Source organism: Trachinotus anak, unplaced genomic scaffold (assembly GCF_046630095.1).
Source record: "Trachinotus anak isolate AG129_WGS33_773 ecotype Australia unplaced genomic scaffold, CSIRO_AGI_Tana_v1 ptg000009l, whole genome shotgun sequence".
NCBI classification, from domain to species: Eukaryota; Metazoa; Chordata; class Actinopteri; order Carangiformes; family Carangidae; genus Trachinotus; species Trachinotus anak.
Window position 1 is genome coordinate 5505332 of NW_027273860.1, and position 22571 is coordinate 5527902.

Genomic DNA, 22571 nt, shown 5'->3' on the forward strand with positions numbered 1-22571 from the left:
TTGTAAACTTGTTTTTGAAAAATGCTACACAGCAACTAAAAGACCTGTCTGGTGTTGTCCAACCAGAGTTCCAAACCCAGATATCCACTCTCACAGAACAAAGAAAATATTTTTTCTTAATCAATTATTAAAATAATTGGCGATTCGTTTTCTGTTCACTGACAAATAAATTAGTCGATTTCAACTCTACAAGTTACTGTGGTACTCCAAAATCGGGACAAAGTGAGAGCTCTTACTTTTCTATACCGTCTGCCTATCACTCTTCCAACTGAAAAAAAAACATGGGATTCAGGCTGTAGGTATGATGGGATATGTAGTGTTACTCTGAACTGTTGCTAGAGTGGATTTATGTCGTGAATACGCCGTGAGAGCAAAATGTTATAACATAACATTTGATACTTTTCGCGTCTTCATTGTTTATTAGCTTATTTTGTTTGTATTTTTGTTTCCCTAACTAAGCTGCTAGTTAGACCTGAAACTACATTTCTTCATAGCGTTCAGTCGAAGCGGAGGATTGTGGAGCTTGTAGGAAATAGCGCTACCTCGTAGAAAACTACAACTCCCAGACGCCATTTCCGTCCGGTTACCGTTCATGGCGTCTGGTCGGAGGCTAAAGACGGGTCGCCTTCTGACAAACAGATAGGCCAGTGGATTTAACGGTAAGTGTCGTCATTTTTTATTGTTTCCGTCGAGAGTTTGTAAGTATATATTGAATTAGGCAGAAATATCGGTGTAGTTGGACCTGTGTCGCATACTGGTTTAGTGTGTCCTAGATTCACGACCGAAATTCTCCTCATACTGGTGGTCAAAACATACAATACTGTAGTCCAAGTTTAGCTAGTCGCATCGGCGTTGCTAAACTGAGCATTTATGGTTTTCTGTTGTTATCAAAAGTGCGCATAAATGCTATTATAGAAGTCAGTGTTAGTGGCGTTTCTCGCGTCGCAATGGTGTGTTTACTTATTGTCTGTCTCCAGGTTTTGTTTTGGACGTCACCGTGTGGCACGATGGAGGTGGAGAGTGTGAAAGTGGAGGATGAAAGGCGCCTGACCCAGCTGAGGTTTGAAGCCGCCGTGAAAGTGATCAAGAGTTTACCTCCGGATGGTAAGTGAAGGGTGAACACACAGGTCTGCAAGTGTCAACCAGGCCAGTTGAACCAGTTCAACCCAGGACCACAACGCAGGGTTCAAACGGAATGGTGTCACACCTCGTCAGGTGCAGGGCGACAGCTTGGTCTGCCTCGGAGCTTGTGCGATTTAAATGGCTTAATCCACTTAAGTTGCAGTGTGCAGTGCAGATACTTTCCCTCCAGCAGTCCATAACTCAATGCATTTTCACAGCATTCACTTTTGAAACTCTGTCTTGTCTCTAAGGACTTGAAGATATTTAAGGGAACAATAGTTTTGCTGTGTTGCTGTGTGGCATTCCCTGTTTTCATCTCCAATTTCTGTCCTCCAGGTCCCTTTCAGCCATCCAATGACATGATGCTCAAGTTCTACAGTTACTACAAACAAGCAACTGTGGGAGCCTGCAATATACCCCGACCTGGTTTCTGGGATGCAGTTGGCAAAGCGAAATGGTATTAACTAAACAAAATGTACAGGCAGTCAATGTACATTTTTTTTTTACCAAATGTTTAAACTATTATGGCAGTATTTAACTTCATTATTTTCTGAAGCTCAAATATTTTTCATGCTGAATAATAATTGTCCCTCAAGGGCGAGATGACTAAATACTAAAGTTGTCAAGGCAAATCATGGAAATTGAAACCGTATTTGACTTGTTAACATTGCACAACATGTTGCTTTTTGCCCACTTATATCACTGTGGAAAAAAACAAGACTGAGTAAACTTCTCTCAGCTCAACATCCATGTCAACACAAATGATGAAGTATGTGGGCAGGGAATGAGAGTTACATCGTCTGAAATATCTATTTCTGGACGCAAAGGGAGCACAAATGAGCCCGTAGGTGATCTCTGGACTCAGCGCTTGTTGAAATGCGCTGTGGAATGTGACCTCTCACCCACTAGGCTGGACAGTTTCTCTCATGCTCCCATTGCGTTGGTGTGAATCTGCAAATTTATCAGCAAACTGTAAAAACACTCTCTTTAGGAATAGCTCTACTCTCCTCTTACTAATGAAAGATTAAGTTTCTGTTAGTCTTTGACCCACAGCTAACAGGGAACACACTGACCTAAAATAAACTGACCTGATTGACAAAGTTGAAAACAGGCAGGAATTTGGATGACAGCAGGGCCTTGCTTTTCACTGTGAAGAATTACATAATAATGCATTCTTTATTGAATTTTATTAATCAGGGATGCATGGGATTCTCTTGGAAATATGTCAAAAGAAGAAGCAATGGCAGCCTATGTTGATGAAATGAAACTGGTATGTTTTCTCCCTTAAAGCTTCTTTTTTGTGGATGTAACTGTGAAGCCTTTTTTTAACATGTTTCTGCATTGGCTGCGTAGATCCTGGAGGGCATGCCCATGACGGATGAGGTGGAGGAGCTCTTGCGTGTCCTCGGCCCGTTCTACGAGCTGGTTGAGGAAAAGAAAAAGATCACGCAGATATCAGACCTGAGCTCCGGTAGGATTTACTCAGCAGGTGGAGCCCCTCCACCTTTCACTGTTGTTTGTGATGTAAAAAAAAAAAAACAGCATGTGGAGCTTAACTTTTTTATAATTTGCCTCTTGTCATATGCTCAGCCCGTTTGACACAGTTTGCTAGGCAGCTGGAAGGCAAGTACATCACTGTGAATATGTTTGAGTCCGGTGGTGTAGCTTAGTATTTGTGTGATGTTGTAGCTCAGATGCTTTTTTGTGCTTATTAGCAGTTTTGTTACGCATGCTTAGCTAATAGTACAGAAGATTAAAGGTTTTTTGATTTTGTTCAGTCCCAAACAGCCATGTATCTAACCTCAACCATGACAGGGTTGCTTTTATTTAATTGTTATGAGAGCTAGAGAAAGCATTTTTTTCCTTAATGTAAACATTGTCTTTTAGTATTATGATCCTGTATTAAGTTCCATTTTGTTGCACAGGGTTTGGTACAATGCTGAATTCAGTGCCGTCAAAGAGTGTCACAAAAAGCATCATGAGAACCATGGAAATGAACGGCACTCTGGAGACTCGGCCTGCCAGGCTCAAATCAAAGGAACAGAAGGAAAGGTTGGAGGAAGCACAAACGGAAGATGAGGAGGATGAGGATGACGAGGAGGAGGAGGAGGAGAATGAAGAAGAGGACGAAGTAGCGATAAGGGAGGTCATAAAAGGTAATGAATTGCTAAAAAAAAAACCTAATCCAAAGTCCATGTGAGTGTCATGAGTGGATTTTGACTTTGTTTAATATTTTATTTTAGACAAGAAATCAGCAGCTTCACAGCCAAAGAAGAAGGGTTCAGCCAGGAGACACAAAGCGCCCCTGTCGAATGGTAAAGTGGCTAACGGGGTCATCCATATGACCAATGGGAGTCATTCCAGGGTTGCTCTGAACAGCGAGGACTCCCAGGAGGGTTCAGTCAGTGAGCCTCTGCTCAACGGCCACCATGCAGGTAAGGAAAACATCATGTTCTGCTCTGGTGAAAACTGTTCCATTAGTGAATGTCCTGTTCCGTTCGGACTCACATTATGTCCATGAAATGTTTCAGAATGGTTACTGAGAACTCGCCTCACCCACTGCCTGTTAGTGCCTGTGCTTGTGTATCAGTGCACCATGTGATCAGATAATCTGCTAAGCTTCATTGCCAGAGCTGTGGCAACTCAGCAGACACCGAATCTTTGCACCCTTTACACATCAGCTGCTCCCGGGACAGTTTTAATGGAGTAAATTAATGCTTCTGCTGAAATAAAACACAAAGCCCCAAATTAAGTGAACGCTGCCTTCCTCTCTGTCACTCAGTTAATTACAGTGCAGCTTGTTTGACTTTAAAGTGCAGGGAGAGTCTGAGCTTTGTTGTTCCCTTTCTCTGTGCCCTTTGTTCTGATCTCAGATCCCAGTGCTCATGTGTCTGGTCCCAATCACCTGGCCAGTGACTCAGACAGTGAAGTCTACTGTGATTCTGTGGACCAGTTTGGACAAGAGGAGGCAAGTAACGAAAAACACACAAATGTGGATTATGTTCAGTAAATTAGTCCATTATTGATTATTTTACTGTGCATCTTCTCCAGAGCCCAGAGCATAACCGCTCTCTGGATGACCTGGATGAAGAGGAGAACCACGTGCTGGAGCCTCTAGAGGCAACACAGGAGATCCAGGAGGGTGTTCAAGGTCCGCCAAAGGTCATCAGGTGTGGAGGAGAAGATGGAGAGACTGGTGGGACAATGTCGCAGAGACAGAGACTGAATGCAGACAGACCAGACGGCTCCTTGGTCAGAAGAGGACAGGGTAAGGTTACTCTTACAGGGCATTTATACTCTGTACTCAAGAGGGAAACCATATGTAGCTTCTTTTCTGCATTTTGTTTCATATTTAACAGGAAAATATCACTTAAAGATTTCAGATCTTATCATCAACAATGTATGTAATGTAATGCTCTTCGAACACACATTTTTAGAGATTTTTATGTCTTTTGCCTTGTAAACAAAAGTTGTATCTGGCTGTAAACAATTTGACAACCATTTTGCATTTGCCAGACAAAGATGTTATAGGATAGAAGCACAAAGAGGCTGTGTTTCTAGAGAGTGAAATTTACTTGAAACCTTGTTGATGACACTTGCAGTATAAATTACTGGCTGGTGAACATGTATTAATCATTAATCGTGTCTGTGTTTCTTAGGATCCAGCTCTGCAGGCCGCAGCTCTGGAGCTCTGATGCCTATGCACAGTGGTGGAGATGGAGACGGGGGCCACTGGGGAGGAGCGGTAACGCCAGGAGGGAGCCTGAATGAGCAGATAGTTGTGGCGTTGGCCAGACTGCAGGAGGACATGCAGAGCGTCCTCGAGAGGCTGCACACCCTCGAGGCTCTAACTGCCAGTCAGGTCAGACTGATCATGTGTTCTCGTTCACTGCATTCAGAAAGAGTCACACACCAAAAAAAAAAATTTGTTAGATGCCAACAGCAACACCAAAGTTCTTGTTGTTGCAGTGCAAACTCTTTTTCTCTCTCGAAGCACTGAGGTGCAGCTTTGGATAATCCATATTAACAACCTTATTTTATTTTTTGAGTCAAAATGACATGATTGAAATCTGACTATATGTGAAGGTCATTTTCAAGAGGCAAAAACAAACTTCACATGACAGTTAGACAGTAACCAGAGTAAAGGTTAACACTGATCTTGCTAAGTCAAGATTTCAGTGTGCAGCAGAGGCTTTTAAGGAGAGAAGGGGTGAGAAGGGGACTGTACTTTGGCTTAGTAAAGGACACCATGAAGACAGATCATCACCGAAGTATTTTTATCTTATCAGGGTTAACTTTTAACTTTGACAAACATTTATGAACGATTCCTTTTCCTTTCTTTCTGCAGGCAAGATCAGTGGCTCTGTCTCCCACTTATGCATCCCCCCCAGCAAATAAGAGGAGTCAGGTAAACAGTTTTAATTCATTTCTCAGGGTTTTAGATTGATCTCGCTCCTTGTATTAAAGGTCCCATATTTTACACTTTTCTGGTGTTTTCAGTGTTGATATTGTATTTTATTTCTGTATCATTTTAATTATATGTAAAGCACTTTGTAAACTTTGTTTTTAGAAAAGTGCTATATAAATAAAGTTGTTGTTGTTATTGTTGTTATTATTATTATTATTATTATTATTATTATTATTATCCATAAGAAGGAGAGAGGCTCAGAGCCTCCTTCCTGATTGGCTGACTGTTTTCTGAGTCATAGGATAAAAATATAGTAGATTTCAGGTAAACACCAAATCCTGCAAGGCTGAACGGTGGGTCCAGGTGGGCGGGGTTTGGGGCATGGCTGATGGCAGTGACTGCTTTGTTGTGACATCACAAAGTTCCAGAAGTCCTGACAGCTCGTTTTAAGGCTCAGTTTCTGAATACAGCCTGTGTGCATTTATCTGTGGACTGAGCCCTTTAAACTTCCACAGTATTAATATAGAACCTAGACCTACTCTATAATCAAAGAAGGCATGGATATATACCTTTTTACAGTATGGGACCTTTAAGACACTAAGAACATGCATCAACTAACTTAACATTTAATTATCATCAGCAGGGACTACAATGATTTGAACATCATTAAAAAATAATGTTGTCATTAATTCTTTTTTCCCCAGAAGCCATCCTGGTGGCCTTTTGACATTTCTCCAACCACTTTGGCCTTAGCTGTGATATGGCCATTTGTGGTACAGTGGCTTATCCGCCTATTCCTGCAGAGGAGGAGAAGGTATTCTTGTACAGAGAAATATAAACATTATTATGAAATTTAAAATTGCAGTGCACCATCACTTTCATGCAATACACAACTTGAGATTGATTTTCTTCTTCTTTAATAGACGAATCAACTGAACCTGCTTACATCCAAACACCCCTGGGCATAAATGAAAACTCCTCCAAATGTCTGAGGTTGGGTTGCTAATGGCTGAAACTTCCCCCTGCTTAGACCCACAGCCCAGTAATTTGCTTTTGCACTATAAAGACGGCATCTAGAGTAACGAGAGAGAGGCAGAGATCTCTCCAGTGTGTTGTACTGCGGATGTGGATTCAAAAAGAAACATGAATGTATGGATTCAGAGCCTGTGATAACACAACCTTTTCAAGATGACGCCACTGTATTGGAATCTTTTTCTCTGTATAGAAATGGTTTTTGTTGAGAGGGAAAACCTACAGTTGGGATATTGTCTATGTGCTTAGACCAACCACAGAAGCTTCTCAATTATTTCCATAACTAAAGCTTTGTTGCACAAAAAATGGGCCTGATAACTCTGTTGTTCTGAGCATTATGTGGTTATAAATTTTCACAATTCACTTTCATTAGTTGCCCAGGCATTGCTGCTATAATAAAATGTTGTATTAACTGTAGTTTAGAGTGGAGGATTGAATGTAATGATATATTGATTTTTGAGATTCTCTTTAATTGTGAGAATAAGTTAATATTTATTGCTTTTAGCGACAGTTACAAAAACGGCGTTGCCAGATTTCAGCTGTGTAATTGAGGTTTATGTTTCAAGTGACTGCTAAATGTTGTTTATAGGTTAGACAACGTTCTCCACGCGTTCTCATCATTTGTCCTGTAGCATATCAGTCTGTGCTTTACATCAAGGTGATCTGATTGAGCCTCCAGTTAATTGTTTCCAAATAGAAAAAAGTGCCTCAACATCAATAGGTACATTCATAGATGGCATTATTATTTCATACATTCACATTATGTAGCATTGATGTTATAGTACTGGACCAAATTAACATTAATCACACTACCTAGTGAGCCAGGAGGTGTGGTGAGAATCTCCATCCGACAGCCTCATTTCCCACTCAGCTATCTGATATCATGCAGAACACCTGTCACTGTCTGTGTTGTTTACGCCGTCACGTTTTCTCTGTTGTATAATTTAAAATGTGTGATGTAATGCGTTTGTATGAATATTGTGGAAAGATTTTCGTCCGAGTGTAATCATGAGTAGTTTGCAAAGCAGTGAGATCTATACAAATTGTATACAATAGCTGTACAGTTCAGAGATTGAAATGCAATATTTTCATTGCATTCCCATGTATTAATATAGAATACTATATCATATTTACAAAGGTTTGCATCTGCAATAGCACCAATCTTTCCAGAGCCATTATGTTTTAATAAAGTAACAGTTTACCTTTCTACTGAAATGTACTAAGGCTTTCTCACCCTCTCTGCCTGTGGATAGAGTGGTGTCTGCATGTGATAATCCAAGCCTAAAAATAAAGTTTTCACAAAGCATTTAGTTTGTTCAGATTATTTCAAATAAATTGTTGATTGACATAATGGGAAATATGTTTATTGGCTTTCTTTGTGTCGGATGAGAAGATGAAACACTGTCATGTCTGTAGGTATGGCCTACAGCTAGCAGTCAGCACAAAGAGCTGGAAACAAGGAGAAACGCCTACCATGGCTCTGTCCACATCTGTCTATTTCTGACTATGAAATAGTCCCACACACATAACCCCAATAAAAACACAACTTGACAGCCTGAGGCTTTACTGTTTGCATGGATTTAAAAATCAGACATCTGGACAAAGCCAGGCTGTTTTAAGTCTGTCAGCAAGAAAGCAACTACCAAAATGGTGAACTATTCCTTTAAAGACGCACAATTTCAATATCTGATTTTGTGGAGTAACTTACCAGAAGACGGTACAAAGAACAAAATGTTACAAACAGATTTTATTTGTATTTTCCTCTTTTCTTGGAGTGAACAAGACAAAAATTTCACAATTAAGTAGCGAAAAGCCGATTGAACATATTAAAAAACCAGTAGTGTGGAAAAAGGACAGTGAACAATGATATCACAAGTGACATAAAAGCAGCAAAAACCGTTACAAAGTACAAACTCCTGTCTTAAAATGACACTAAACATTATGAACAAGCTTTACAACTAAAAATACATTATTCATCAATATATTAGCATGTTTTTCTTACGCACTGTTGTACCCCTCAAAGAAATTTAGGCGGCCCGCCCACCCAGTCAACTAACAGCAGGGGAACAATACAGAGATGAAAAGAGCAGCAAAAATGAAGTGAAAATGATCATCAGGAAGGAAGTGCCACATTTACATCAACATATATAGTTAATTTACATCTAATCACTATAACACCACAACAACACATAAATCAAAGCCGATTATAAACAGCAGCAAATAGTCTTTTGCTAACAGAGGAACCTAATTTAAGAGCTATAACTAGAGAATATGATATGGTAGCGCTCACTAAAGGTATTAAAGAAATTCACTTTTTACTATGTACACTCCTAACAGACTGAGCAGCCAACAGATTCAGCTTTTACCTGACTCTAATGACCAGTGATTGCACAAAACGTAAAATGTTTTTCTTAATACAACAGCGTTGAACAAACAATCAGAATCCACATCATTATTGTGTATTTATTTGTATAATGGGTCTGTTTTTTTTCGCGATGACAGCGATTCATCAAAGCGCGCGCGCACATGCGCACACGCACACACACACACACACACACACACACACACACACACTTCATCAAAGTCGATGACTGCTACTTTTATAAAACCACATGTTTTATATCTATAAACTGAAGCCGGACACAGCAATGTGTTGAGCGTTGTTTCTTGCCTCAAAGTACGAGGTGTCCGTTTCATCCTCTGGCTGAGGTATGAAAGGCATCGGCTGGTTCTGCAGGTTGTTCCAGTCCAGGCCCTCAAACAGGGGGTGGCATTTGAGCTCTGGTGGGTGTTAAGACAACATTTTCAGAAGTCACATCCCCATGGGTTTTCTTCAGTCAGATTCACCCACAAGTGTTGAAACTATTGCCAATATTAGCAATTTGTTAACTATCACAAAGACGCTTGTTACCCTCCTGTATGATGGGCTGCAAAATGACTTAAAGGGCCAATCCTTCATTTTTTGATGATATGAATGACAGAATTTGTTAATGTACAGAAACCCTTAGGAAAAACCTTCCAGAAAACATAAGGAATTAAGCTTATGTTGTTATATTTAGTTGTCTAGCTCTCTCTCTTAGCTTTATAATCAGACTGAATTTCATTTTCAGTCATATTTCAGTTCATAATTCATTCTAAATTCATTAAAAGACCTGTCATTTAGTTGGAGAACTACACCCAGGTGCATTTTGAATGATGAAATATAATGAAAATTGGTGTTCACCCTTGAGATCGGCCCGTTTCCTCATGTCCATTGTCAGGAGTATTTCAATGGCATTTCTTGATTTTTCAGACAGTTCCTCCTCTCCCTCGGGCCATGGGATATCTAACGTTTCAGTCAGGTGATAAAAGAAGCAACAAAAGTGTGTCACTAATGCTATTAAATCATTTCATCAACCAAAATTCAGTCTTTTGAGGTTTGAATGATGACAGAAAACCCAACCCACCTCTATTGAGAATATTCTGGAAGACCAGCTGGGGTGTCTCGTCATTGAAAGGTGGCACACCTGTGAGGAACTCGAAAAGACACACGCCCAGCGCCCACCAATCCACCATGCAGTCTGGGACAGGGGCAAAGAAAAGTCACATTTCATACAGCTGCTGGCTTCAAACAGCACAGTGTTTCCCTGTGATTCCTGTTAGAGTGCGCGCTAATTTACCGCAGTGGCAGAAGCAGGGACAACGTTAGTTTATGGATGGATTTCTGGAAATAAACTCTACATTTCATTCACACATGGAGCAGCTGTTATGATCACGATACACTGATTTGGTGGGACACGTTTAAAACAAGCAAGTCTTTACTTAGGACATAACCAATAGGGAGCCTGCCATTATCAATCACACTGCCATTTTGCAAATCCAATGAAATTTCAACATCAACCACACAAACCTTGATATTTGTGTCTAGCACTGAACCTCTAAAGAGGCAATTTTGCTTTTCAATAAATGCAAGTGTTGACAATTATGACTATTATAACAATCCATTATCAAGTTCAGACAGATACTTGACAGCTGATGAATGGATACTGCCACACAGGATCATTCATGTCAGAGGCTGACTGTTCATGAATTCAAATGGCAGCAATCATGCCACCAAACCGACAGGAAATACTGCCCTCAGCATGTGAACACTTGAATGACTAATGACAGGGTAAATCAATAGGTTCTTATCAGATGACATTTTGCTAAATGTCAAAAAATAAACCCAGTGCCACAGCACACTGCCTCTGTGCCAGGATCAGCCCAAAACCTACAGACTTCAAGAGCAGAAAAACCAGTCCAGTCCAAAGCGTTTAAGCCTCAACAAGTCTGATCCCCCAACTGTTAACAATGGTGTTAGCTCAATGTTAGGAGACGATCCCATTCTCTTAGCCTTTGTAATCACACATTTAAAATGCTCTCCCCTTCCCTCTGATCAGGCCCACAGTGTGTTCACCAATATCAAGGGTAGAAACAGAAACAGTGGGGATAGGGAAACAGAGGGAAATCAGCTCATGTCCTCTAGCGTATTAGCAGGCTGGGTAAACATGCAAGCTCACTTGCAAAAACAGCAATATCATTATAAACTTACCACACTGACCACTTCCTGAAACTAAAAGAGAATGCTTGTCACAAGGGCTACAATATCAAGCATCCACAGTCAATACCATGAGACTGTGTTGGGCTATCTGTTGGACTAAATAGCTTTTATTTATTTTTGTTATAAATGCCCTATAATAATTTCCTTCTCTTACCATGTGGTTTTCCTAAAAGAAGCTCTGGAGCCAAATAATCAGGGGTTCCTAAAATAGGTGCACCCTCGACAGGCAGCGCACCCCTCCGGACACTCTTTGGAGTCCTGAAAGGGGTGTGGGAGGTCGACATGGGCTGAGGAGTCTGACAGGAGGAAGAAACGAAAAGGAAATGTGAGAAAGAAAAGGATCGATCAATCCCATGATTAATTTACTGAGTCTCTGATTAAAATATCAGAAAACTGTGAGAAATGCTGATCTCTCTTCCTAAACTGGAACTTTTTTGTACTTTTACTTAAAAAATTACTTCAGTTAATTGATTATCTAATTTGCTGTAAGAGGATTTTTTTTTTTGGTCAGTGACTGATAATTCTCTAGACACATGGGGATAAAAATGGAATCAAAAAATGTATGACATACAATCCAGAATCCACAATACATGCACCATTAGTGGCTAAAGGTGCCAATTAAAAGCTACAAATGAGAGCTGCGACCCTGCTTAAGGATAGGAAGAATGTGTGCCTACCTGAAAGAGAGAGCTGCTGGACCTGGGTCTGTTGTGCACAGGTGTTGCAGCACCGCACGCAGAGTGATAAGAGGCTGATGTGGACACGTCCATAGCCTCCACAGACCCAATGCTAAATCGGGAAGCCACAGACATGTTGGAGCGGTTAATGGAGCTACAGTAGCTACGGAAAGCTACGACGTTTCGTGGCTTGAGGAACGAGGGGGACTGCGCCACACCGCAGGCCAGATCAGGGAGCCGGTTCAGAAAGGAACACTGAGATTCACTTCTCCGCCCAAAATGACTAAGTTTGGGTGTTTCAGTAGGAACAGCAGAGGGAGTTTGTGGCAGTGATTCAGTGACGGAGAAGTCTTTATTTTCCTCGTGCTCCTCAGATGATGCTGAGTTCCTGTGTTTGGAGCACTTGCTCGGTTTGAGAGATGAGCGGCTCTCCATAGTGAGGGACGTTTCATGCATGGACCCATCAGAGTCCAGGCTCAAGCTCCGGCAAATGTCACCGTTCCCAGCAAGTGGAGACGTGAAACTCGAATGTGACAAGTCTTTGGCTCCATCTTCAAACACGTCCTCTGTTGGCTCTTCCAGTTCACAAAACAGAGTTTTAGCCACAGCAATGGGACTGGAGCGCTTCGGGACCCGGTCTTCAGTTAACCCAATTCCCTCAGTGGAGGCCATGAAGTCGCCTATTTGGATGGTGGAAAATGTTCCTGTGAGGCCAGTGTGAAACCTCGCAGTTTCTTCTGGAATCTCATAGCATCTTCTGTAGTGTGCATTACTCTTCTTGGCTTGGATTTCTAACAACTCTGGACTCCTCTCTACATCTGAATATGTTCTCTTCACAGATGAGGGAACAGCAGTTTGTTTGTCATCTGTCACTGACGGACAAACATCCTCCTGAGCTGTGGAAAAGGACTCAGGTTTGTTGGTATTAGGCCTCTTTTCTGCAAATGAGTCTGGATTTGACTTTTTGGCCAGATTGCTACTGGCCTTAGCAGAGAGCGCAAAGGTGCCCAGGTTGACGGGTGCAAAGTCCTGTTTGGATTCAGAATGCCCTCTGGCCTTCTGTTCATTAATATGTTCATTTTCTTTCTGCAGAAAAAAAGCAAAATTATTGTCACAACAAGGGATGATTCCAGTCCTTCAGTCTACACCAGCTGCTATTTGCAGATATGTAATGAAAGTTGGACACCCCTAGTCAAAAAATGACCTTGTTTAATAAGTAATTTTACACAGTTAAGGTTCACAATCACTGACCTCCTCACACTCCCACAGTGGACTGATGCCACCTTCAGTGTCAGTGGTGCTGCCTGCACTCACTGTCTCAAACCTCTTTCTGGTCTTCAGTAGTGTGGGAGTCAGATTTTTAGCCAGGTTGTGAGGACTAAACACACTGTTGTTGGGTCCTATGGAAACAATGCAAGTACATCAAAAAATCAGATCAGACATACAGCTTTTAAGAAATAATTACACAATGCTGCATACCAGTCATCCCAAAGGGTTAACGAAAAACTACTATGACATACCTAATTTCCAAGGGTAACGGGCTGGAGAGTAAAGCTGATCTTTCCTCTTCATCACGGGAGAACCAAGAGAGTTATTCTTCTGTTTTATTTTTCCACAGGAGATGGGACTGGACAGGGCAGATGTGCTGCAGTGACGCTTGCCTTCTCCTGCAGGTGTATTCTGTGTTTGAATAAATAAATAAAGGGTCATGTGTGACGCATGCAAATTGGACAACACCTCATTCAAAAAAAAAAAAGATAAATATACTTACAAAACCAAGGGAGCTGATTAAGGAGAGGACTTGACCCGGGGTGCGGAAATAATCTTTTTTTGGTTTAGCCAACGATGGGGTAGTTAGGATATCCATGAGACTCAGCTCTGATATTGGAAGAATACACATAAAATAAATATTCCTAGCAAAACTAGTGGTGATGGTCACGATTTATTCAAGTGCCAAGCTGATGGGACGTCATACCTCTGTCAAGCTTGACTTTAGAAAGGCCAAAGTCTGTCAGCTTGATGTGACCCTCATTGGATATAAGCATATTGTCTGGCTTCAAGTCCCTGAAAAGGTACAACTCAGGTAAATTACATATGCACATTAATTCTCACCAGAAGATAATGAAGCCTAAAGAAATTGTACCTGTGGATTATACCGTGACGGTGAAGGTAGTCTAAAGCCAGAGCAACCTCTGAAATGTATTTAACAGCCATATCCTGGTCGAAATATCCATAGATGTGAAGCAGAGATTTAACATCCCCACCAATGAGGTATTCCATTACCTGTGAGCGACAAGAAAATAAAGATTTGATAACAGCTATACAAGTTATGCTTAACTGTAAATGTGTTTGTGGAGGTGTCTTTTTTTGTTTTCATTGGGTGTTACCAAGTAGATCTTAGAGGCTGTCTGAAGGGAGTAAAACAGGTGAACCACGAACGGGCTTTTGCTCAGAGCGAGTGCGTCTCTCTCCGCCTTCATTTGCCCCGTCATGTTTTTATCAACCATGTCTGCTTTCTTCATCACCTGAACAATAAAAAGTAGAGTATTTTAACTAAGCTAGACTCACAGTCAAAGCTTCTATGCGGCCAAAGACCAGACAGACTGACCTTAATGGCGTATAATCGCGCATTGCACCTCTTCCGTGCAAGGTAGACCTTGCCAAAGGCACCGCGACTGATGGGCTTCAAAACGACGAAATCCTCGATTGAAGGCGGTTTGGGAACATCCACCGTTTTCTCATTAGTGCTGGAGTCGTGCTTTTCATCCACGTCCATTATTTAACTCGTTTCAAATAAGGATTTGGGTGGTGTCTGTAAAAGCTAGCCGCCTCAAAGTAAACACTTACATGACAGAATAACAATCTGGGGGTTTGTTTTGAAAATTTGAATTCCGCTGCTCTTTCTCGCTGGGGTCCTCTGACGTTCAATCAACTGCCTGCACGCAAAGCATCACATACTTTTAATGTGTGACACAATGAAAATTGGTTGCTTATTTTATCTGTGAATTTAATTGCTATATTACATTTCTCGAATTAATACAACTATAATATTAATATAATGTTTTGTAATATTTTATTTCTAATCAGGCAGTAAAGGGCACACATAGATCGTAAATATTGAAATTGTGTAACAGCGGCCAAACGTTTTTCCCACTTAAGAAAGCTAAGTGGAAAATATGAATTGCAATGTTTGTCATAGACAGTTTGAGAATTTTAATCAGATTTTTTTAATGCGGTTTTAGTTCCTCCACGGGTGATGTAATGACACAAACTGTAACCGTTCTTACGTCATTTTGTAGTCCACTTGACCTCAGACGCCGGAGAATCCATTTGCTGTTAGCTAAGCTGTTGAAAGTTGTGTAACAGGCAAAACAAAAAGGACACGGCTCCCGGGAGGATCCGTTCATTTACGTTAAGTAGAGGGTCTGTCCTCATACGTCCGCCCTTCAAATCTTTATTTTGAGTCGTCATTCGGTAAAAATGTTTTCACTGTCGACATCGTTTCAGCCACAGCAGGTAAGCCGACCGGGTAGCACTTTTGACTTAGCTAGCTAATGCTAATGTGTGCTCTTCTGATAACTTATCTGTATTTTGGTTACACTGTCACCGTTGATGTGGAGTTGTTACCATAAGAGCCCATGTCAGTCGTTGTTTCGTTATCTAAATTCTTACGATCAATGGCAACTTAGCTCGGCTAATGTTAGCATTAAAACTGCTCTTTAAGCAGCCATACATCACGTAAACTATGTCAATGCGGGGTTTTCCAATAAGGTTGGTGCGGTTTAGAGCATGACTTAACCGTAGCTTATATGTGGTTAGAGCTGGATTTAAGGTAAATTCATAGGTGCTAACTTAATCTTCAAAGAGTTGAGGTTACATAACTCGCATACATCTGACGTATGTGAGCCTGAATAACACTGACATAACAGTCCTACCCCACGGTCCTGTACTGGAAGATTCACCTGTAGTCCAGCAAAACTTAAACAAGATTACAATCATTAACTTATGTGAGTGTTTTGCACATGTGATAAATGTGAGATTATACATCTCACCGTGTGCTGTAAGGCTGTTCTTGACCTTCCTCTGCTGTTATGTATCTGCCAGATGATAGTGCCCCTCAGCCAGCTCATCAATGCCCTCCACTCTCTGAAGAACTCAGCCACAGCTTCAGTCCAGACCCTGCACAAAGACTTCACCCCTGAGCACAGTTCATTTCCCAAAGAGGTGAGAACGACACCATGGATGCATGATACGCTGCAGTGATTCCATGATGATACAGTACATAATCAACATAATGAAAAAGTTATTTTATAAGAAAAAAAACAGAAATAAAAGGTGGGATGCATGTCATTGCATTTATTTTTAACACAGTATTAATGTGGAATTGTGCTTTAAAAATTCACAACTCATTGTTTTTCAATTTTACACCAGCCAGGATATGCATTGTACATTGCACAGTACCTGTTACTGTTACCAACAGGTCTGTCAATATGATGTTCAAACATGCAGCTCTGAATTGCAATAAACAGTATATCTATTAATATGTTAATTTCTATATGTGTCTGAAAAAGGGAGTAAACTATGATATGTCTTAAAAAGCTTTTTAAGGCTCTGAAAGTCATATACCCAGGAGTCATTTTTGTTATGATAAACATCTTATAAAATTTTATAAAACTTTTCTTCTTAGCCCACTGTGAGTCTGAGGGACCTTGGCTTGTCAGAGATCAGGGTGAGTCAGCTGGATGAGCTGGTCAGCAGGTTACTGCCTATACCAGGACCAGAAGAACTTCCCACTGTTCCTTCGATATGGAGGACGAGTCATGTTTCTGCAGAGAGCTTCTTTCACAACAAGCATGGTGAGCTGAAAGATTATCCAGCTTGTGGTTTCTAAGATGATGGCCCAGTGCTGACTTTATCAAAAAGTTGCTGACACTGTTATTCAAGAAAAGTGGTCAGAAAAGTGGTGTTATATAATGTAAAGTGAAACAAACCTTTTTGTCCCCCAGGGTTTTCACACAGACGGTTGGGGGTTTTTGGCTCCCCAATATTCCACAGACAGTACCACAGTCCTCTAAAAGAAGTTTGCTCACACCTCCAATTCTTACCAGGTAAGAAATTAATTTTGAATACTTAACCTGCTCTGTGTGATTTATCTATGTGTATGAGCGGCTTTAAATTTAAGATAGTGTTTAATGTTTTGTGTTTTCCATGCGTGTCTCTATTTAGTATGGGTCCAGAGTCGGGGTTTCAAGACACTTAGATCAAAGACCAGACGAAGGGAGTCTGGTTATGATGGTCCAGTGGAGTCTGAGCCCTACACACCAGCCTTTATGAAGGTCAGCATGTGCCAGCACACTCTTTAATTTTTGAGGTCCTGCTGATCTTTGTGTTCTGTGAAGCTTACCAATCATTTGTCCCTCTTTTTCCCTCACAGGGGTTGCTCCTGAGGGAAAAGGGACCAGAGGTGCAGTCGCTGGACCAAGTAATGAAACAAAAGAACCTTCCAGAAAACCAGCAGGAGGCTTTCAAGACAGGTTTCACTGAGGGGTTCATGAGGTCCCAGGCCTTTACCCAGAGAACACAAGGTATGTGGCTTACTCACTTAGCCATCAGGCGCTATCCTTATGCCTATCATCCAGAAAAAAAAGGAAAAAAAACTTATAAACAAAGGATTCCCAGCTGCACCAGGTTTTTTTGAGTGGCAGTGCTGAGATACAACACATAGCTAATTTTTTCTCTCCTTTGTTTTTGACAGACTCACTGAGGAGAACCAGGTTGATCCTGTTGGTGCTCCTCCTTGTTGGTCTTTATGGCCTGTCAAGAACCCCCTTTCTCTCGGGTAAAGGCTCCTTTTCTGATGCTGGTTTGTTTCAGTTTTCATTCTCCTTCTATGCTTGCAAATCAACTCAAACCCCCTACATGCACACTGCAAAGAGAACAAGGCTTGTTAGTGTCTCCAAGCTTGTATAGTATACTTAGTGTTTTATTGTTCGCTTAGATGTTTGATGCTGTATGTTTTTAGTATATGTACCATCAGGTCAATAAGACAAGGCATCTCTCATGTGGTGTGCATGCAGAGTGTGACTGATTATTACTGCTGGATACCACCAAGTACTAATACTGAAATATCTAAATTAACTAAGTATGCTGCAGTGAGCATAGTATATCATTGTGAGATACTGTGAAGAAATGGGAAGCGTTTCTTTTCCTGCTGTACTGAACCAGGTCTTTTGGGATTTCACAGTGAGATTCCGCACCACATCTGGTCTTGACTCTGCAGTCGATCCCATCCAGATGAAGAATGTGACATTTGAGCATGTGAAAGGAGTGGAGGAGGCAAAGAATGAACTACAAGATGTTGTCGAGTTTCTCAAGAACCCACAGAAGTTCACTGTTCTGGGTGGAAAGCTGCCTAAAGGTATTATAACTCAACTTTCCATTTCCTCTGATATTATGGCCTGATGCACAAATTTGGCAAATAACCTATTTGCTGATATGTTGTTATCTTATTTTAATTTGTTTCCTCTGTTTTCCTCTCAGGGATCCTCCTTGTCGGTCCACCAGGCACGGGAAAGACTCTGTTAGCACGAGCCGTGGCTGGGGAGGCTGATGTGCCTTTCTACTACGCCTCTGGATCAGAGTTTGACGAGATGTTTGTGGGTGTCGGTGCAGGCCGCATCAGGAACCTTTTCAGTGAGTCTGCTGGATGTGAGAAAGTGTGAGGAACCAGCTGAGGATGTAGACACACAGCTACAATCTCTCTTCTTTGTGGTTTGCAGAGGAGGCAAAAGCCAACGCTCCTTGTGTCATCTTCATCGATGAGTTGGACAGTGTTGGAGGGAAGAGGATTGAGTCTCCTATGCATCCTTACTCCAGACAAACCATTAACCAGCTGCTGGCTGAAATGGATGGGTCAGTTTTATTGCATTGACATTTTAACTGCAAAGTGTAAATAAAATATTGCCGCTGAGAACTTTCATTTCTTTACTCTCAATGTTTTTGGTATTTTCCAGGTTTAAACCAAATGAAGGAGTCATTGTCATTGGTGCTACAAACTTTGCTGAGGCTCTGGATAAGTACGTTTTCATTTCAATTATTTTAATTTAATTATTTTTTGATGAACTTGATTTTCACCTTTAAGTAGAACATCTGTTGAATAACAAGTTTGACCTGCTGATATCCTGCAACAGGTCAAACTGAAACAAGGTCAAGCTATACAGTATGCACATGTCTCGCCTCCCACCCTGTAACCTTTGTCCTCTGATTGAGTCTTTTGGCCTTGTCCTAGTTTCAGTATATCACTGCCTGAATCAAATCTGTTTATTCCCACAAAACACAAACCCATGAGAATATAAACTGACCTGTTATGCCTTAACTACAGTAACAGCAATTTTGCATGCCAATTTGCATGGGAAGTGGCTTGCAATGACTAGATCCAAGGTATTTTAGACATTTGCTCCCCGTGCTACTTTTCTACTTTCACACTGAGTGAATTAAAACTCAAGACTTGATTTTGAGTCTCTAAAACATGCTGATAATGATATCTGAGTTATACATTTCAAACATTAGCGTATGTGATACTTAAAGTTCAGAACAATAATATGGCAGCCCAGTAGTTCCCCTGGCATTTGGGTTTTGACGCAGTAAAGTCAGACATTTAACAGAATTGAGTAATGTATCTACAATGAGTCTTAATTATTACAACTTTGGCTCTACTTTTCAGCGCTCTGGTCAGGCCTGGGAGGTTTGACATGCAGGTGACGGTCCCTCGTCCAGATGTGAAAGGACGCACTGAAATTCTCAACTGGTACCTCGCCAAGATTAAAGTGGACCCTGGTAGGTCTCAGCATACGAGACTCAAAAAATATTAAGGATATATTGAATACCTAAAATGTTACAATGCAGATCTTTCAGGTTGTGTTTCTTACTGCACTCTGTAGCTTTCCTCATCAACTGAAACCTTTTTAAAGCATTTTAAAGCAAGAGAGAATACCTTTGTTTGATCTGCAAAGGACATCATTGTCTTTTAAACCGTGATCACCTTTATAAAGAAGGTATTTTCTATTGTGCGTGCTCTTTCACAGCCGTGGAGGCGGAGATTATTGCCCGGGGTACAGTGGGATTCTCTGGTGCAGAGCTCGAGAACCTGGTCAACCAGGCAGCCCTGAAGGCAGCCGTGGACGGGAAAGAGATGGTCACAATGAAGGACCTGGAATTCGCTAAGGACAAGATCCTCATGGGTGAGTACACACAGTGTTAAGATCTACCCTGCAGCGTTCACATCACATCACATGAGACAGATTACCTGGACACACTCTAGTTAAGAGACAGGAAAGATGTCAACGAGAGATGGGTGGGGGTTACGTTAAAAAAAAAAAAAAAAAAATACTTGAACATCTTTAATCCTCTTATTACCAGGTCCTGAGAGGAGGAGCGTTTTAATCGACAAGAACAATAAGACCATCACCGCCTACCATGAGTCCGGCCATGCCATCGTTGCCTATTACACCAAAGACGCAATGCCCATTAATAAGGCCACTATCATGCCTAGGGGACCCACTCTTGGCCATGTGAGCATTTTTTTTTTTTTTTTTTGTCAACACCTAACTTATCCAGTCATCTTTACCAGTACCTTTTAAGTCCTAAAACAAACACATGCTCTCCATCTCTCTGTCCCCCAGGTTTCCATGCTCCCAGAGAATGACCGCTGGAGTGAAACAAGAGCCCAGCTACTGGCTCAGATGGATGTCAGTATGGGTGGTCGAGTAGCAGAGGAGCTCATCTTTGGAGACGACTACATTACCACTGGTGCGAGATTAAGAGGAGTTGATTTAGTTTGTGTTTAGTTGTGTGTGTGTGTGTGTGTGTGTGTGTGTTTATGAGCAAAGCCTTATCTACAACATTAATGACCACCACAACTGCTATACGACAGTAAAAATCTTATAGCACATGTCTGATAATGTTGACCACAAGCCTCTGATTGTTTCCATCACAGTATCAGTTTCTTCTTCTCAGTTTCTTCTTGTTATTGTTCTTTTCAGGAGCCTCCAGTGACTTTGATGGTGCAACCAAAATAGCAAAAATGATGGTGACCAGGTTCGGTATGAGTGACAAGGTAAAATTTTAATTTTTTTTGGCTGATGACTGAACATTTTGGTCCTTTCCATTTACATAGAAGACAGTCCTTTTCTCTAAATAGCGCTATTAAGGGGCTTTTACTCCTACATTACTGCAGGGCTGTCTCTCTCTCTTTAACCCACTAGATCTTTATTTAAAGTGCTTATAATGATCAGTAACTACAATGCATGAGAAGTTCAATTACTCATTTAACCTGAAGATGTAATTTGTGTTTTGATGCAGCTCGGTGTCATGACCTATGGTGACGTAACCAAGCAGAGCCCAGAGACACAAGCTGCCATCGAACAGGAAGTCAGGGTTTTACTGAAGGTGGGCTCCCCGCCGCACGCTCAAGCTGTCTTTTATTTGCAGATATTAATACTGATCATTCATAAAACCAGTTTCTGATTCATTAATCTTTCTCCTTTGTTCAGGACTCGTATGAACGTGCTAAAAACATCCTGAAGACCTACAGTAAGGAGCACAAGAAGCTGGCTGATGCCCTGCTACGATATGAAACTCTGGACGCCAAAGAGATCCAGATGGTGCTGGAGGGCAAATCACTGGACCATTAGATACCTCAGTAGACATTTTAGACTCTTGTGACATGTATATATGAATCTGTGCAATCAAGCACAGGCCTTTTGGAGGCCTTGTATTTCATTTGTTTGTGTCCCTCTTATTATAAATATGAAGATGACACTGAAATGATTGTTTCACCCCTTAATTTTTATCTCATTAATTGTCATTTGCTTGTGACATTTCAGAGACTCTGGGTTTCACACCGATTTTTAAATCACTTCACAGTCAAATTGGATGAAAATAAATATATGTTCTCCACTAGTTTGTCACCTATAATTCAAAAAGATGTTTGAGGTTTCATTAAGGGCTTTTTGTCCTTTACTTTCCAGGAAAATTACTTCTGAAGTAGTTTTATACATCAGAGTCATATTTGATATCAAAGCCAGGTCTAAGACAACTGGACACAGATCATGATTAATTAGAATGAAAAATATTAATTTTGTTTATGTCTCTGTCTCATTTTAAATTTGTACAGACTGGTGAACACCATAGGACCTTAAAGTACCTCAACTTAGAATGTACCATTTGGCTGTAGCAAGGTACAGGTGATAACGTTGTTAATTGTTGAACACTTCATTTTAGAGTTTTTTTTCTCTAAATGATGTATTTTAGTTACATTTACCATATACTATCTATGCTCTTATTTATTTAAGTGCCCAAAGGTGTGTCCTCTTTCTCTGAAATTAGTGATAGGCCCTCATGTCCTATTATAAGCTCATCTGTAACTGATGAATGAGGGGAAATATGTATATACTGTAAGAGTGTAAAAGGATTGACTTTGTGCTTATGTTTGTTCCTTTAGACAAAGGCCTTGAAGCTCAAATAAAGGTTCCTCTTCCTGAAATCAAACTTCCATTGTTTTTTTTTCCTATCCAGTCGACACAGAGGAGCAGAGTGATGGTTTTTGCAATCAGCTGAATTTAAGTCCATTGTACACTTTATTTATAGCTATGTTTCTGTCTTCACTAACCCCTGAGTGAATATCTGTCTCTTTAGCTGCTAAGTGCTGTTGCCAACTTTGCTAGTCTGCTCTTTGGTGACATACTGGTTACAG

General features: G+C 40.9%; 3 protein-coding genes across 4 annotated transcripts; 2 read left to right on the top strand and 1 right to left on the bottom strand.

Moving 5' to 3' along the window:
* The first annotated feature begins 504 nt into the window (after positions 1-504).
* acbd5a (acyl-CoA binding domain containing 5a) lies at positions 505-7868 on the top strand. Its single transcript, XM_071484742.1, has 13 exons — positions 505-659; positions 978-1104; positions 1459-1579; positions 2320-2392; positions 2476-2593; positions 3048-3278; positions 3366-3557; positions 3996-4090; positions 4174-4390; positions 4782-4984; positions 5471-5530; positions 6235-6344; positions 6454-7868. Exons 2-13 carry the CDS (start codon positions 1008-1010, stop codon positions 6464-6466), a joined length of 1530 nt encoding a protein of 509 aa, XP_071340843.1. The 5' UTR covers positions 505-659; positions 978-1007; the 3' UTR covers positions 6467-7868.
* A 423-nt stretch (positions 7869-8291) lies between these two features.
* mastl (microtubule associated serine/threonine kinase-like) lies at positions 8292-14763 on the bottom strand. The gene is made up of 12 exons (XM_071484719.1): positions 14427-14763; positions 14206-14343; positions 13962-14101; positions 13794-13882; positions 13590-13696; positions 13339-13498; positions 13070-13218; positions 11819-12904; positions 11296-11437; positions 10009-10122; positions 9786-9887; positions 8292-9343 (listed from the first exon to the last, which is right to left on the bottom strand). The coding sequence occupies exons 1-12, from the start codon at positions 14592-14594 to the stop codon at positions 9186-9188; spliced, it is 2553 nt and encodes an 850-aa protein (XP_071340820.1). The 5' UTR covers positions 14595-14763; the 3' UTR covers positions 8292-9185.
* Positions 14764-14973: 210 nt separating this feature from the next.
* LOC139625098 (ATP-dependent zinc metalloprotease YME1L1-like) lies at positions 14974-22366 on the top strand. 2 transcript variants are annotated; one of them, XM_071484720.1, is made up of 18 exons: positions 14974-15334; positions 15923-16042; positions 16506-16674; positions 16825-16926; positions 17045-17154; positions 17253-17403; positions 17574-17681; positions 18063-18236; positions 18359-18511; positions 18598-18730; positions 18832-18894; positions 19542-19654; positions 19903-20058; positions 20237-20388; positions 20500-20626; positions 20860-20933; positions 21179-21265; positions 21370-22366. In XM_071484720.1, the coding sequence occupies exons 1-18, from the start codon at positions 15299-15301 to the stop codon at positions 21508-21510; spliced, it is 2169 nt and encodes a 722-aa protein (XP_071340821.1). In that variant the 5' UTR covers positions 14974-15298; the 3' UTR covers positions 21511-22366. The 2 variants fall into 2 exon arrangements, with proteins under 2 accessions (XP_071340821.1, XP_071340822.1); XM_071484721.1 differs by having other exon boundaries at positions 14975-15334; positions 17574-17657.
* Positions 22367-22571: the final 205 nt, after the last annotated feature.